The 17,621-nt window shown below is 39.3% G+C and overlaps 1 protein-coding gene across 1 annotated transcript in view; it reads right to left on the bottom strand.

Annotated features, from left to right (window-relative positions):
* CFHR5 (complement factor H related 5) overlaps window positions 1–7,593 on the bottom strand; it is a gene marked incomplete at its 3' end in the record, with an annotated part of 24,838 nt that extends 17,245 nt beyond the window's left edge. The window contains exons 1-4 of the mRNA XM_029286287.1: window positions 7,431–7,593; window positions 5,364–5,546; window positions 3,621–3,800; window positions 1,833–2,006 (exon numbers count right to left, since the gene is read on the bottom strand). Coding sequence (XP_029142120.1) covers window positions 1,833–2,006; window positions 3,621–3,800; window positions 5,364–5,546; window positions 7,431–7,467 — 574 coding nt within the window. The remainder of the gene's footprint in view (window positions 1–1,832; window positions 2,007–3,620; window positions 3,801–5,363; window positions 5,547–7,430) is intronic.
* Window positions 7,594–17,621: the final 10,028 nt, after the last annotated feature.

Raw genomic sequence — 17,621 nt, 5'->3', positions numbered from 1 at the left:
GGGGTGACTAAAGGCTTAGCCCCATCCTTTTCTAAATATCTACATGAAGCTGTTGGGGGAGATCATTCCCCAGTTTTTGTGCAGTATTATCATATTTCAATTATACCTACTTTACATTTTTGTCCCTAGTTGTTCAAATGAAACTGTCACAGTTCTGTCATAGTATTGGGATGGCTGTGAGGATCTGAATGGGGAAGAATAGACTTTAGATCCAGCCTAACAAGACCAAGTGGCTATGGGTTATTGGCCTTATCAGTCAACCTTGACTCTCAGTAGGGTTGCACCTCCTTGCTTGGGTTCAGGTCATACTTCTTGACCACATGGCTCCTATTTGAAGAGCAGGTGGCAACCATGGCCAGGGGAGCCTTTGAAAAACTTCATCTTACATGCCAACTGTGCTTGATCCTGGATCAGACCAAAAAAATAGACATCATAGAAATCTAAAACACATTTTATTGATATTGGATATAGCAATCTTGCCTATCTGAATGTGTTTCCATTCCTCCTTCTTTTATATGTCCTGTAAATTAGATTGGTTTTTGTACATATGCCTCCTCACTTGGGCTTCTGCAATATTTATTTCCTCACTAACTTAGTAACAGCTCTTCCTTGTCTCTATCAAAGTCATCCTCTTTAGTCTTTATAGGGGAGCTTCTCACAGTCATTGATGCCTCAGTCACCTCCTGATTGAATTATTGCAATGTGCTGTACATGGGACTGTGCTTGAAGACCATCTGGAAAATTCACTTGGTCCAGAATGCAATGATGTGAGTAATTATGTATGTCTATCACTTTGCCCACAAGACCTATGTACTCTGTGAGCTGATGTGGCTCCCAACAGGCTTCAAGATGCATTTTCAGGTGCTGATTACCATCTATAAAGCCCTACATGGGATAGGATTGACTACTTGCAGGGCCAACTGCTCCCAAGAGTATATATTGATATGATTTCCTTCATTGGGAAAATGTCATCTTATGGGACCCAGGTTATGTGCCTTTCTGAAACATTTCTCCACAATATAGAATTGGTCCCCACTTTAAAGACCTTTAGAAAAGCAGCTAAGATTTTTCCTTGTCCTTTGGATCAGGAGAATCAGATTTTTCAAATAAATAGTTTCTTACCATCATTTTATTTTCCTAGAAGGTGTTAATGGAATGTTTTTCTTATTATTTGTTCATCATATTTTCTTTTTGTATGCTTCTTCTTGAGCTGAGGGTTATACTAGAAGACCTCCAAGTTCCCTTCCAACTCTGTTATTCTGTTACTTCTTTATATATTTTTTCTTTATGATATTTATAAAGTTTAATAAAAATGGTGTGTTTTTTAATGACCACAGTAAAAAACGGGCTGCCAATCCAGCTGTTACTTGTCAATACAGGAGAACTACCATTTCTTTCTTTTTGCAATATACATTTCTGGTTTTGTGTAGGTGGTCTGTTTAAGCCTAATAAACATCTGTATTGAGAGTGTCAAAACAGTATATTACAATAGGCTTGTAATTCCGCTATCTGACTTCTTTTTCAGAAGTCCTATTAATATAATGAAAAAGAAATTGCCTCTAAAATAAAAAACCCTGAAAAACAATATTACTATTCATATAAACATTTTCTGTTTACAATTTACAAATACAGTTTTGCTGTTATATTGCATATGTATAAATGGAGATGTGAGAAACCCATTCAAAGCATCCTGCTAAGAGAAATCTGTTTACTGGCCAATGATTAGTTTTCCTCACACAATCTAGAAAACAGAACATCTTTTAAAAACCTGTTCCTATTTTCCCTCCTCCCGCCTCAAATACAGTAATAATTCTTAAATTGCCCATATTTACCTTTACAGACTGGAGGCTGTGGAGACCATCCAAAGTGATAACATTGTGCAGATTCAGAGCCAACTCTTGTGAATCCTGTGTCACAGTTAAAACGGACCACCATTTTATGCTGAAATACGTTCTCTCTTGGATCAATTGCGCCATTTTCCAAAAATGGAGCATGACATACAAATGCTATACAAATGTTGAATTAAATAGAATAAGGTGATTTCAGAATGAAACTGCTTGCCAGAAGGCTTGAGGCACTTATGCTTATATATAAAATAAACACGATTTTATATTCCTTACATGAGTTCTACTATACATTCCTCAGAATTTGCCAGTATTATACTGGAGTGGAGTGGTGGTGCTGATTGTCATCTGGAATCCCTTATGGCTTTTGAGAGGTGTGAAACCCTGTTCATTAAACTGCCCTCTAGGGATTAACTGGGATTGTTGCTATTGTTCCTTCTGTATAATATCCTCCTTGCCTGAGCTCTTTCATTCCGTTTCTAGGATGGCAGTGTAGTTCCCCAGACTTCAGAGGACTTCCATTTCCCTTCTCTAGGAGTGGAGTCGGAGGTCTCAGGAGTTCATGCCCATCTTGATGATCATGGGCTTAACCAGAGTCCAACATGGGATAATGATCACACTCCAGATCTGGTTTCCTGTTGGAGTTGTGGCTGTCATCTGAAATTGGGGGAGCTTTCAGTGTCTTAGATCACACCCTGATTACCATGGGATTTTGTAGTGCCACTATGGATCCATTAGATTGGGCACTGGATATATAGGTTTTGGGGGAGCTGGATTATCAAGTTTTATGAAACTAAGAATCTTGTGATTAATCTTTAAAAATATTTCTCAATAAATCAATTTGATTTGTACATATACATCCATCAAAATAAATATCAATATCAAGTAGGTTAGGTCGAATAAGGAGTTTGATCTAAACAATAAAAAGCTGCTTTAACAATATTTCAACAGATATTAAACTTTGCATTGTTCACCCCAAAGGTGCTTTTCAGGAGGCAACTGGAGTTTCAGTTCAATACAAATGATATCTTGGACATTGGACTCCATTGCATTTGTATAGAAAAGAAATGGGTAAATTAATCTATTATCAGAGATTAAATCAGACTATATTTCAATGAAACATGTTTTTGCAATGCCTAAAATCATTAAAGTAGGTCATGTTATTCGTGGTGTTTTCCATCTTAGGATTTGTCCTAGGGTTGCTTGTTTCTGTACTGTGCTTGCCTAGTCACACAGTAAAGCTGTCAATGCACAATGTGATGAGGAGTTTTGTTTTTCAGTCAGCTTGTCTCAAAGCCCGATGCTTATTGGTCCAAGGTCACCCAGCTACTTTCTGAATTGAGAGGAAGATTTAAAACTGGATTTCCCCTGCACTTAGTCCAGTATCATTACACCCTGCTGGCTCTCTCTGACATAGACTGTGGGTGGATGATTATAATGAGATATGCTTATCCTTTTTATTATTTATATTATTTTTTATGTTTTTTATTTAAAATCTGTGAATATATGATAAATAGATGATTATTGAGAAAGTTATAGCTAACATTTAGAAATTACTGGAAGAACAAATGGGAGAAAATTAAATATATGATCTTGAATTATTCTACTTTTTTAAAGTTTCTATTTGAAAAGCCAATTTCTGGAAAATAATTTAGGACTATAATACTTTTGAGTATACCCAAGTGTAAATGCAACATTATGGAAATCATCAGGAAAATATTCTTGATGAACTGATTTAGACAATGGGATTATTAGACTGGTGTTTCATTAACTTACCCACACATCTAGGAGGAGTAGGTTCCCATCCTTCCTCAGTGCACACCACGGTGTCACTGATGCTATTTTTAGTGATTTCAAACCCCTCTTTACATTCATAGTGAAGTACATCTCCAGGTAAAAAAACAGGCTTAGTTGTGTTGAAGATAAAATTATCTGCAGGTGGCTTTAAGCATGTCCCTGAGGAATCAAAGAGTGGATATTATTAATGTCTCACTGTTCTTTTCTCATGAGTCTAAGTTGTAAGCTCAACAATTCTCACCAAAGAATGACCTCTTAGGTATAGGCCCATGCACAAAGCAAATGATGAGTTGCTATAAATAGGTTCTCACTGCTTCACGCTAGTGATTTTGGCAAACATGGTTAGTTGCTTTTCAACCAGGTCAGGAGGTCACATTAGACAATTTGATCTTCCAGATTGGTTCACTGGCCCTTTCATGATTCTAGCATCTGAACACAGATGCATAGTTTTTCAGGAGTGTGCTGAAGTTGTGGCTATCTAAGGTACTGCAGACAGTTGTTCTGTGAGCACTTTGTGTTTTTCAGCAGTTTTTGCTTTTGAATCTGAACTAAATTTTGTCCTTACTATATGTTGTGCAGAGAACATGGCAGATGCTCAACAGGTTTTCTTGCCATTTTACCAGTTTAAGGAGATATAACTTTCTGTGTAAATGCAAACTCCATAATATATGTTTTCTGTTTGTATCTATAGGATATTTTGTGATATGGCATAAGCTCTTGGGAGGACAGGAAATAAAATGCAAATTCTACAAACTGTTATATTTACAATAAAAGTGTACACATATTTAGGTTACAAGTTATTTTTTCAAATCATGATCAAATACAGTCATTTTATACTATAAGTCTATAGTTAGACTTCTTGAAGAGCTACATTTACAAATGTTTATGATATTAGGCTACTCTTCACTGAACAAGATTCCATGTTGTTGTCTATGCCGGGGCTTTTCAACCTTTTCACCCATTGTACCACTTTTAGGATATGGCAATATCCGAGTACCACCAGTCGCCTAGCAAGGTGTCAAAACTTGACCAAAAAAAAAGGAAAAAAGTGATAAAGTAGAGGTAGTCCTCGACTTACAACAGTTCACTTAGTGACTTACAATGGCACTGAAAAAGTGCCCCCCAAGCCACAGCCAAGCAAGACATCTGCCTGCCCACCCAGCGGTGCTCTTCCTCCTGTCTGAGGTTTCCATTGTTGTGAGCATTTTGGTTGAGGATTGGTAGCAGGGGTGGGGTGAGGGGGTGTTTGGTTTTTATTTTCCCCCATCTGCTGGGTGGTTGCAGCAGGTTTTGGTCACTTCACATGACCCTGGGACACTGTGACCATCATAAATACAAATCAGTTACCAAGCATCTGAATGTAAATCACAAGACCCTGGAGATGCTGCAACATTCCAGCTGATTGGCGCTTCTTCTGGGCTCAGCAGAAGCGCCAAGATCAGCACTGAGCTCCAGCTGGAGCCTGGTGTAATGATGTAATGATCCTGGTGCTTCCACTGAGCCCTGACAGCCCTGCAGCTCCAGCCATCTCTCGCTCAGGCTTGTGCGGTGCTGCCACCGGTACAGCTCATTCCCCTCCCCTGTTACCACTTTTCTAGGATGGTCGCGTACCACCTGCCAGGTGCCAATGTACCACAGGTGGTACCCGTACCACTGGTTGAAAAGCCCTGGTCTATGCCAGTCAGTTTCAATCTATCTTCCAATGGAATTGTATTTACTTACTGATACATTCTGGCTCTGGGCTCCAGCCCTCTGTAAGGCACTGTGTATCTACCTCAGTCTCTCCTTTTGAGGTTGTATAGCCATCCTGACAAATATATCTTGCTTTATCATTGATCTGAAAACTCTGTTGCTCCGGTACAAAACGCCCATGGAATAGAGGAACCTTACAGGTGCGTTCAACTTCTAATGGAAAAAGGAAATATAACATGTAAACTCTTCTGTTAATAAAATGTGAATTCTTTATAAAATACCTGGGAAACCAGTGGAGCCAGAGGAAGAATGCCTCTTTTCAAATAAATGGGCTAAGAGACTGTTAAGAAAAGCTGTATACAATACATTGGGAAATCCATAGGCAGATTGAGTGGGGAAATTAATGTATCTGATTAGGCAGATTCACGGCTGTCTTTCTTATAGAAACTTAAGGCATCTAATTTGCCCTTTAATTGTATAAAATAAATCTTACTGCCATATAAGCTATATGTATTCCATATTTTAGTAGTCAGATCTCAGTCTGTATTGGTATTGCTATATGTGGATTATGGGCTGCAGGTTCTCACTTCTTTTATCCTCTATTTTGCTCCAAATCCCTTGGAGTTTAATGGGTGACAGTACCAGGAGATTTGGAGTTTAATCCTTTTAGGATGCTGTTAGCACCCAAATTTATTAATCTGCAAGATCTCTAGGGTTTCTTGAAATTGCTATGGAAGGATAAATGAAGAATAATAAATTGTAGCTGAATCCAGGAAAGATGGGAATATTCAAGGAGAGTATTCAAAACTCCAGCTCTACATTCTATTCCAGATGGAGTTACAGTGCCCCGTCTCAAAGGAAACCACATTCGGCCTGGGGTTTTCAATCCCTAAAACTGTAAGGATATATTTCAGCTATGCAGGGTGACACATAATAGTAATAACATGATACATTTCAACATTGGCGTGAGCAGAAGAACAAGTTATATAAGTTAGTGGGATGCTACGTTACAGCTTCACGGTCAATGAAGACTCAATCAACTAGGCGAAATGTGTCTAAAGGTTTACTATAAACAACTAACGGAAAAATGAAGGCCAAACCTTTAGTCCCCATTGAGTCCCCATTGACATATTGCAACTCATTTTGGGGAGAAACCCCTAAAACTGGTGTTGTGTAGTGGGAACAGCGAGGCATTGAAGACATGGAGTTGAAATAACAGCTCTTTATTAAGTTCTCACAGAAGCAGCTCTAGCAGCTGCTTGACTCATATTTCTACGGACCGCCACTAGGCGGCAGCCAAGCAATTTAAAGTATGCATTCCGGCCTAAAACAAAGGTTTAGACAGACAGTCTATGATTCAAATTGAACAATTAGTTAACCGTTTTTTATAACAGACCTTATGAAGTGGTTTAATACATAACAGTTGGTATGGCAAGAGTTGTTACATTACAATGCCTCTCTGACTCTCTGCCTAACTAATTTTGCTCTGACTAATGAAGTTGTTTGGATGAGCAATGAAATATCTTAAATTAACAAAGTTTGGCCCAGTTGCCATGATTTAACCTTTAGACACAATACAGCTTCATTGACTACATTTAGGGGAATGTCATATTTTAAGACTTTTCTGAAATTGTGAAAGTATTTGGAGCACAGACCTAATTCTTTTTATGCAAATGTACACACACACACACACACACACATTGAAGTTTTAAAAATGTGCTAGATGCATTCAATTGTTTTAGTTGCAAAATATTTGTTAAAATGTATTATCATGTAATGTTGATGTTTACTACTGTTTATTTTACTGGTCCTTGATAATTGCCATTTATTTATTCATTTATTTTTATATTTGTATATTGCCCAATACTCAACAATTTTTAGTGGGCCTTAGATCTTCATTGGAGACAACCCCAAATCCCCTTTGCACATCAAAACACATCAATAATGAATAAAATGAAAACAATGGTTAATTGTTAACCATACACACACACACACACACACACACACACACACACACACATATACAGGCATACATACAGCAAAGCATGATAAGCAATTTCAGGTCAAGCAATTTTAGCTGACAGTCCTACAGTTTACCTGTTACGATACATCTTGGAGGAGGTGACCACCCCATTTTTGTGCAAGTGACTGTTGACTGCTGGTTTGCAGGAGAATATCCCCTACTACAAGCAAATGTAATGTTGTCACCTTCTATGTACGTGTTCCAGTAATAATTAATGAACTGACCATAATAAATATATTGAGAAGGATCACATGCTCCTGAAAGCAAAAAAGAGCAACTTGGTTTTATCTTTTATGTTTCTTGGAAGGCAATTCATACAATGCATGATATCTAGTTCACAGAGATGACAAAGAACTGCAGTATAAGGCACGGTTAGCTGCGCAGGAATTTATGCACAGAAAAATTGTTCAATTGTTCAAGCCGATATGTTGACTAAGCCTTTAAATGCTGGCAAGCATCAATATAAAAGCATTTGGATTAACAGCTGTTTAGCTTTAAATGGGTGCAGTATCAAGGTATTGATTTATTAGCTAACCAGCTTATGTAATGCTGTATGAAGATGTAATGATGTATTGTAATTTAAGAGGTAAGATGTAATGATGGGAATGACTCAGCAGGGTCTGTGTTCCTTTAAGAGCTGTGTATAAAGGGAAGGTTTTACTAGTGTGTCTTTCTCTCTCTTCCGTTTCCTGCTGTAATTGTGGTTTGCTGGATCCTGCTGTACTAGCATGTGTATGTATATTGTTCCTGGTGTATGATATTGTAGATAGTGTAAGATAAACCACCTTTTGATACAAACCACTATTTACTGTATTTACTCCTGAGTTATCTTGCACAATAAGACTGCATGCTCTGACATAATTCACAGAGATGACAAGATATGAAGAAAGGAGGAAACTGATGAGGAAGAACCCTAGTTTTCTGTTTATATTTTATAAAAGACTCAGCTTTTACCTCTCTCATTTAAGGTTTCAGTACACCTTCTTTTGCAAACTGTAGGCTTCAGAACAACCCTTGAGAAAGACAGCAGTGGAAGCAAGCAGAAGAACCAAGCAGAAATCTCTATAGGATGCTACTTCTTCAAAGGTAAAGCAAGGTCAGGATAGCATCTGGCCTGTTTTGCTTATACTTGGCAATATCTACTGCAAAGAGGAAAGAATTACTCACTGAAACACTTTGGTTCTGGGACCAAGCGGGAATCAATGCATGTAGCTGTTTGCCATCTATTCTGTTTGTTTGCAGGCAGAAAACCAGGAGAGCAAAGAAACTGAATTGTTTGTTGCTGCCGTATTGGAAATGGTTTGTACCGTTCAAAATTTCCATTTTCTATGCGTATATAGTCACAAACCTTTGCTGCAGAAAAGAGATAGAAAAAAATAAACTAAGGCACCCCCAAAATTCAGAATATTCTATTAGTTTATTTGCTTTGCTTTAGTCTGAGCTACCATCAGAGATGAACCTGTTATTAAATGTTGTTCTTCTAGTGCAATAGCAGAATCTGACTGGGATTTCTGCCCTGGATCTGAAGAGAGGGACAGAGTGACAATGAGTGAAGGAGGAATAAAAGGCCCTTATTTCTTCTGCTTACAGTCAGTGAGGGCTCTGAGGAGAATGGAGTGGTGTTGATTTGACATCTTCAATCTTATACTGTAAAATGGGAGTGAACTTCTTTCTACCTTCCTGTTTTATCACTGCACAGTGACTTATTCAAGCATTATCATTCTTGCTGTTATTGTCTTTATATTTTCATCCTGCCTTTTCATAAATGAGTCAAGGCAGCAAACATAGCTAATTATTCTAGCTTCGATTTTCCCCACCACAACCACCTTGTGAGGCGAATGGTGCTGAGAGAGTGTCAGGCCCCAAATCACCCAGTGGCTTTCCTGCCTAAGGTGGGACTACAATGTACAGATTCCTGGTTTCAAGGCTGGCACCTTTAAGATTACACCTAACTGGCTCTAGAGCAGTGATGGCGAATCTTTTAGAGACTGAGTGCCCAAACTGCAACCCAAAACCCACTTATACATCGCTGAGTGCAGGGTGGGTATGGCCCATTGGCTGGGTGTGGCCCATTGGCTGGGTGTGGCCAATTGGGTGGGCATGGCCAATTAGGTGGGCGTGGTTGCAGTGGTAACGGCAGACTGGGTGGGATTAAAAAATTCAATCAATCAATTCCAACTTTGCAAGTTCTTTTTTTTCCCGTGAGAAGTTGAAATTGACTGATTGAACCCTTTTTTTTTTTCACACGGTGGCGGAGGCATAAAGCGAAAAGGTTTTATAAAACCAAGCTGAAGGCCTAGGACTGGGCCGACGTTGAGCGTGCCCACAGAGAGGGCTCTGAGTGCTGCCTCTGACACCCGTGCCATAGGTTTGCCACCACTGCTCTAGAGTATAGATTTAGTGAACAGTATTAAGTGAGAAGTAAGAAAGAAGTAGGTTTGTAAAGCTTTTTGAATAATACAAGCCTTCTTAGAAATACAGGTAAGGTAACATTGTTGGAGATCTGCAACATTTTCAAAACAGCTCACTCACAATGTGCAGGACTTTCTGTGCTTTCCTGCATAAATTGATTCTACTCAGTAACCTTGGGCATATCATTGCTAAGTAGAGGCTTAGATTTCTAAAATTATGCCTCTAAGCTTCTCCTCGCTCCAGCTGTTACTCATGGTTAGCTGTTTTCTCGTAATCTCCTGCATTCTAGTATAAACCTGCACCTCTTTGTTTTTGAAATAATTTGCCAAGGCCATCTACTAGTGATTAATAGTGGTGAATGGGGTCAGGGAGGGACAAGGTTCAGCTCACAAGCAAGAACTTTAACAATCACATGTGCATAATTAGAGGCATGAATTATTGCAGTAGAATAGTATATAAACAGCAAAACCCTTCCTAGGAATGAAGTTCAGCTGATGCGTACAGGCATTGCTTTTGATGAAACCTGCATAAGTGTGCTTTTCATCTCTTCCAGGGGGATTTGATTTTTGATATACTGTATTCAGTGCTTCATCCCTGTTTAACTTATATTGTACTAAAGCCAGCCTGCTCAGACATCTTTTGATTGGCCCGCCAAATCCTACAATACTAAATGATCATGGATTCTGATAATATTCATCACCAAGGATATTTTCTACAAGGTTTGCATAGGTAATAAGCCTTGCTCCTAAAAAAAAAAGCTTTCCTCAGCTAATATTTTAAGAAATGTCTCTTTCTAGTTAAAAAACTCAATACTTTATTTCATCGAGAAAATTTGTGTATCCTTTTCCCTAAGTCTTTTTTCCTTCACCCTCTTGAAAACTTCCATATTCCTTCCATTCCCCATTTAATCAAAGTTAAGTTCTCCAACTTATGATTTTGTTTCTATTTTTGCAGTTGTTGCACTTATGTGCTAGCAAATTTTACTGCATATGTACTTATAGGGTTATATATATTCTGTGGTTCTCCCGAAGCAAAGATACCCTCCTAACAGTTTCTTGAGGACGTGAGTACACACCATTCTGCTCAAACTAGTACTGGCCTGTTCTATTCTCGGTGAAAAGGCATTGAGATGAGGCAGGAGTAACAACAGTCTTCTCTTTATTCAATATCCAACAGAACCAAAAACAAAATGGTGTGGATTCCTTTTATACCCCTTTGCAGGGACAGTGTCAGCCAATCAATGCAACGTATTTCTCCCACCTTGCACATGCGCAATAGGCTGGAGACAGCCTGTCTGGTCCCGGACATCCACGTGGACTGCCCGGGCCTCTCTGCAGCTTCCTGCACCTGCTGAGTCACTCAGCAGGCCCAGGACATAATACCCCTCCCCTCTTATTTCAAAACATAGTACTTAATATTTTACAATACTACAAATCTAATACCTTGTCAATCCTTTATCCCCAACACAGTGATACATACCATTTTGCATTACTATAATCGAACACGTTCTTTTGAGCATGTTCTGATTTCCAAGTACCCCTTAAACCTGCCCACCTCCTGACAGGAATCTTACATAATCCTGTAAGTGCTTGGGTGGACTTCTGGCTCGCTCTGACTTTTTTGGAGTGGTTGTGATTGCCTGGCCTGCAAGCTCACCTGCCAGCCTTCGCAGACCAGGACTTTGATGCCCCCTAGATTCAGGCGACCCTCCATCTTGCTGACTGGCCGGATCCTGTAAACCCAGACCAGAGTTCCTTGGTGGGGTGGAATTCCCCAAGTCCACAATGGACCCCTCTTGGGACCACTGTCCCGTGAGCCCAAGACCAGCAGATGGAGTAGCCTGAACAGCCGGTTGCAAGCAATGTCCCATGGACCCGGTGCCAGTGCCAGAGTCAGGAGTCGCCTCATTGGCAAAAACCCCTACTGGTGCCTGTGAAGTTCTGCTTTCGCAGAGAGACTGCGGTCCACGATAGTAATCATGGTCCTCCTCCCCCCTGAGAGCAGTCAGGAGTGGAAGTGTGGCTGGGAAGCCTCCAGCATAGTTGGTCGATATGTTGACGGAGCACACGACCATCATCCAAGGCCACTTTGTATGACAGCAGCCCAGTGACTTTGCAGACCACTGCTGTCACCCAGAGATGTCCAGGTCCATAGTTCCTTGCCCAGACTGGATCGCCCACCTGTAGTCTCCTAGGTGCCCACGGCTGTGACACCTGTGAAGCCACCCGGTCTGGGTGCAACCTCTCCAGTTTTGTAATGAGTCTGCGACCCCAGTGGAGTTTAGCTGGGCTCTTTCCAGTGGCTGTGCAAGATGTGGTGCAGTGGCAAAGAAGAAAGTCAACTAACCTGTGATGCCAGCTTCCGTGAGTGATCCTCTTTAATGCATCTTTGGTTGTGCACACCATACGCTCAGCTTGACTGATGGACACTGGATGAAATGGAGCTGATGTGGCATGACAGATCATGTTGGCCTGTAGGAAAGCCTGAAACTCAGAAGAAGTGAATTGGGGTCCGTTGTCGGAGACAAGGACATCTGGAAGCCCATGAGAGGCGAAGATCCTTCTCAACACCTGGATGGTCCTGGCAGTAGTAGTGGAGGAAACTGGAATGACCTCTAGCCACTTGTCCATGAGGAGAAGGAATAATTGCCCCTGAAAGGGGCCAGCGTAGTCGATATGAACCCTTGACCAAGGGGCATGTGTCTCCTCCCACCTATGTACAGGAGCCTGAGGCATTTCAGGCTAGACTGTTGGCAAACACTGCACCCGTGGACCTGGGCCTCGATCTCTTTATCGAGCCCAGGCCACCAAAGATGGCTGCGCGCATGCGCCTTCATCTGGATTATTCTCGGATGTCCCTCATGCAGAGAGAGCAAGACTCTAGTCCTCAATGAGGCTGGGATCACTACCCTGCTACCCCATAGGACACACCCCTTGAAGGTGGATAGCTCATGATTCCTCTTCCAGAGACTCTGGAATTCTGTGTCAGGACATGTGTCAGGCCATCCTGACAGCACCCACGTCAACACGCGTGTTAGCATGTGATCAGTGGCTGTTTCTGCAGCCACATCCCTAGCATTGAGGGGAGACTCAGGAAAATCCTGAATAGAAAGTATGTGGTTAGTTGGAGCAGGATCTGACTCTACTAGCTGTAGAGCTAGTCTGCTGAGGCCATCTGCATGGCCCATTTCTTTGCCTGGTTTGTGAACCAGTGAGTAGTCATGTGCAGACAGGAAAATTGACCATCTCAGCATTCGAGGAAAAATTATGTGTGGGGTTTGCTTGTTGGTTGTAAACAAGCCCAGCAGAGGCTTATGGTCTGTGAAGACCATAAAATGGCAACCATATAAAAAGTCATTGAACTTTTTTATGCCAGCCACTATGGCCAAGGCTTCCCTGTCATTCTGCGTGTAATTACGCTCAGCAGATGAAAGAGTCCTAGAATAGTAGGCTACAGGGACTTGTGTCCCATCAGCCTTTATGTGACTTAACACAGCCCCAATCCCATAAGGGGATGCATCACAGGCTATGCACACAGGCAGTTGCTCATTGAAATGCGCTAAAACCACATTTGATGGCAGCAAGGCCTTGACCTCTGCAAAACTCCTTTCATGGACTTTTGTCGACTGCCATGGAGCCTGATTGTCCAAGAGCCGGTGTAACGGCTCAGCCACTGCAGCCTTGTTAGGGAGGAATGAATGGTAAAAGTTTAACAGTCCCAGAAAAGCGGAGAGACATCACCGGTGACGAGCTGACTATAGACCCTGGAGACGTTTCTCCGTCTGAATGCCACCCTGGAGGGGTGGCCATCGAGGGGTGAACCTTTGAGAAAGGAGAGCCTGTTCCAGCCCCTGGAACCGGCAAAAGAAGGGCGGAGTGCTTCTGCGATCGCCACCATCACCAGCTGTTCGTCGGAGACAGAAGATAGCTGATTGAGAACAAGCAACTGCTCCGGGTGAGATAACCTCAATATTTATGACAAACTGGACCTTTTGAAATAAATTGCCTGCCTTTGAGCTGAAGCTGGAAGCTTAAGGGAGGGAAAAGGGGTTTTTTAATTCCCCCCCTCCCCTAAAGCGGCGGTTTAAGCTTTATTATAAAACTTTTGAACTCTTTTTCAATGGAATTAAAGTAGAAGATCTTACTATATTTTATTATGGACGGAAAAGCAAGATTGCTATGATATATATATATATATATATATATATATATATATATATATATATATATATATATATATATATATATATATATATATATATATATATATATATATATATATATATATATATATATATATATATATATATATATATATATATATATTGGGAAGAAGCCAGCTTAATTGCCTTGCTATGGAACTTTAGCTTGCTGTTTCACTTTTTAAACTTTTTCCCCCTCTCCCTATTCAACCAACAGGGAAAGAAACAGCGTCCCCTGGTGGTTATTTATTTTTTTCTGACCTTGGAAACGCAGCTGCAAAGTTTGGCTCAATGCCCAGACACAATGCCCAGACATTCTTATCTTTTAGAGACCTTCAAGAGAGAGCTTTGGGTTTTTGCTTTTGTTTTTGCCTAGTGTCTGGCTTCGTGCTATCTGTGACTGGTTGTAATTTCTGTAGTAAGGAAACTACACAAGAAGACCTTGCAAAGCTGCAATTGGATTAAAACTTGGTTACTATTGCCTTGTAGGCTTAGTTTTTTTTCTTTTTTTCCTGGATTATTATTATTATTATTATTATTATTATTATTATTATTATTATTATTATTATTATTATTATTATTATTATTATTATTATTATTATTATTATTATTATTATTATTAGTATCTCTTTTTTTAGAGACTTTGGGTGCTTCTTTGTCCATATCTTCTTTTTTCCTTTTTTTAGGGCTCCTCGATAATTTTTCTTTTTTGGATAACTTTCACTTCTTCTTTTGATTTTTGATTTTTTCTCTTATTTTTTTAAATTATTTTTGGCCTTGTTTCCTGATAATAGGAGGGCACTGGACAACTATTTTTATCCTTCTTTCGCCTTCTTGCGCATTTTGGTGGATTACAATCGGCCAGTGGGCCTCCATGTTGGGTTACAAATAAAGTGGCCATCGGGCCTGTTATTGGATTACAAATTACAACTATAATAATTTGAAGATGAGTACTCTAAATTTGGAGAAAGGGGTGAAAAAGGGTTCTTCAGCCCCTGCCTCAACTTCAGTGAGTCCGGCGCCTCAAAAATCTATCACTACATTTCTACAGCAGGAAACCCAACAAGCTCAACAAAAAGATACACAGGCCATACTCCAGGCAATTGCGGATTGTAGAATGGATATGAAAAAGGACTTAGAGAGAAACTATGAAGATTTGAAGAATGATATCCTTAAGATGGACCAAAGAATGGAAGCATTTCAGCAGGTGATGATAGATACACAACAAAGAATGCAGAAAATAGAAGATAAGTCAGCAGTGGTAGATGAGAAATTAGTAGCTCTACAAGAGGAAAACCAGAGATTGGCACAATCTAATGTGGAATTGGAAGGCAATTTGGCCATCATGGAGATGGAACGAACATCGTATTTCTTAAGATTTCAAAATGTGATAGAAGAGAAAGATGAGAACTTATTAGACTTGATGAGTGGACTACTGGTGGATTTACTTGGAATTGAAAAGGACCAAATGAATAGGGAATTGGACCAGGTTTTTAGAGTCAACTCTAACTATGCAAGAAGGAACAGAGTGCCCAGGGAGGTCCACGTCAGATTTCTTAAAAGAAATCGACGAGATGAAATTTTGAGAATTGTAAGGGACCAACCTATGAAGTATAAAGACAAAGAGCTTGCAGTTCTTAAACAGATTCCTAGAAAAATAAGGGAAGCACAAAGAGATTATCAATTTTTAACAAGGAAACAGATTGATAGAGGAGTGAATTTTAGATGGTTAATTCCAGAAGGGCTACTGATTTTTGGGGACTCGAAAAGATATAGACTGGACACTCCATTCCAAGCAGAGGAATTTTTCAATAAGCACAGAGCCTTTTTGGAGAAAGGTGATATGGAATTTAAGAGATCAGAGGGAATGCCTACTGCAGAGACTTCTAAGCAAACAGAGGAGGAGATACCAAAAAAGACGCAATCAGAGGAAGACGTCAGACCTAAAGATCAGAGACAGATAAGCTCACCTAGAAGATTGAGATCCCGAAATAATTAAAATTATGGAGGAAATTGGAATATACTCAATAAATATAAATGGTCTCAATTCCCCATCAAAAAGGAATAAAATATTTCATAGGCTACAGAAACTTAAAATGGACACATATTAAGAGACAACACTTTAGAATTTTAGAACAGCCAAAACTAGGCAAACTTTATTTCTCTTCGGCATTACAAAAGAAAAGAGGGATAGTGATATATATAAAAGAAAAGTTGAATCTAAACCAATTTATTCTGATGAGGAAGGAAGAATAGTAATGGTGGAGATTTCATGGAATCAAAAACAAATATTGTTGGTGGCAATATATGCCCCTAATGAGAAACAAGAGCAATTTTTTCAACAACTATACGACAAACTTGTGGACTTAAACTATCATAGTCTTTGTATATTGGGAGACTTTAACGCAATTGTGGATGCAGTTCAAGACTACAAAAGCCATAAACAAGGGAAGAAAGGAAGTAATACTTTATCTAAATCTTGTTTAAAAATGAAAGATGAACTATGTTTGCAGGATATATGGCAAGAGATGAATCCAGGAAAGACACAATATATCTTTTACTCTAACAGGCATAAATCTTGGTCAAGAATAGACATGATATGGATCTCCCATGACCTGAAGACTATGATACAGGAAGTTGAAATAGAACCAAATATTTGGGCAGACCATAACTCAATTAAAATGACATGGAAAGGATCTAAGAAAAGATTGAGATGGTCTCTGAATAAATCTATTTTGAAGGAAAAAGAATTTTTACAATTAACAACAAAAGAAATGGATTTTCTTTTAAGATTAATAAAAAGGAAGATACTTCTATTCAAAATGTTTGGGACATGGCAAAAGCATACTTTAGAGGTTTAGCTATAACCTATGTTGCTAAAAAGAACAAAGAAAAGAGAATCACACAGTCCAAATTGAAAAAACAGCTTGGTATATTGGAGCTGGAATTACAAACTGATCCACAAAAGAAAAAATTGAAGATACAAATTGACTTAATAAAACATAAATTAAATCTACTTGAGACTGATACTATGGCACAACAGATTAAATGAGCCAAACAGAACTTTTTTGAAAATGCTAATAAACCTGGTAGATGGCTTGCATATAGACTGAAAAAAGAAAGAAAGAGAAAAAAGATCAATAAGTAAATTACTGGATGAAAAGGGTGAAATACACTGTCATAATGATGGTATCAAAAAAATCGTTAAGGCCTTTTATGAACTACTTTATAAGGCTGAGACGATCTCTGAAGAGGCAATTCAGGACTATTTAAAAAAACAAATCTTCCAAAAATATCAGAAAATATGCAACAGAGGTCAAATGAGAAGATATCAATGATGGAGATCATAGAGGCAATTAAAAGACAAAAGAAAGATAAGACACTGGGGCTGGACGGACTACCTGCAGAATTTTATGTAGCTTTACAAGATACTGTGACCCCTTTTCTGAAGGACTTGTGTAATGAAATTTTTATACAGACAAAAATTCCAAACTCATGGACTGAAGCTAATATTACCTTGATACCTAAAGAAGATACAGATCTTACACAAATTAAAAACTACAGGCCAATATCATTACTAAATGTGGATTATAAAATCTTTGCTGCAATTTTGGCAGAAAGAATGAAAAGCTTTTTAATAGAATTTATTCAC

This window comes from Protobothrops mucrosquamatus, unplaced genomic scaffold, assembly GCF_001527695.2.
Source record: "Protobothrops mucrosquamatus isolate PMUCROS unplaced genomic scaffold, P.Mucros_1.0 scaffold3240, whole genome shotgun sequence".
NCBI classification, from domain to species: domain Eukaryota; kingdom Metazoa; phylum Chordata; class Lepidosauria; order Squamata; family Viperidae; genus Protobothrops; species Protobothrops mucrosquamatus.
This window is presented reverse-complemented; position numbering and strand designations above follow the sequence as displayed.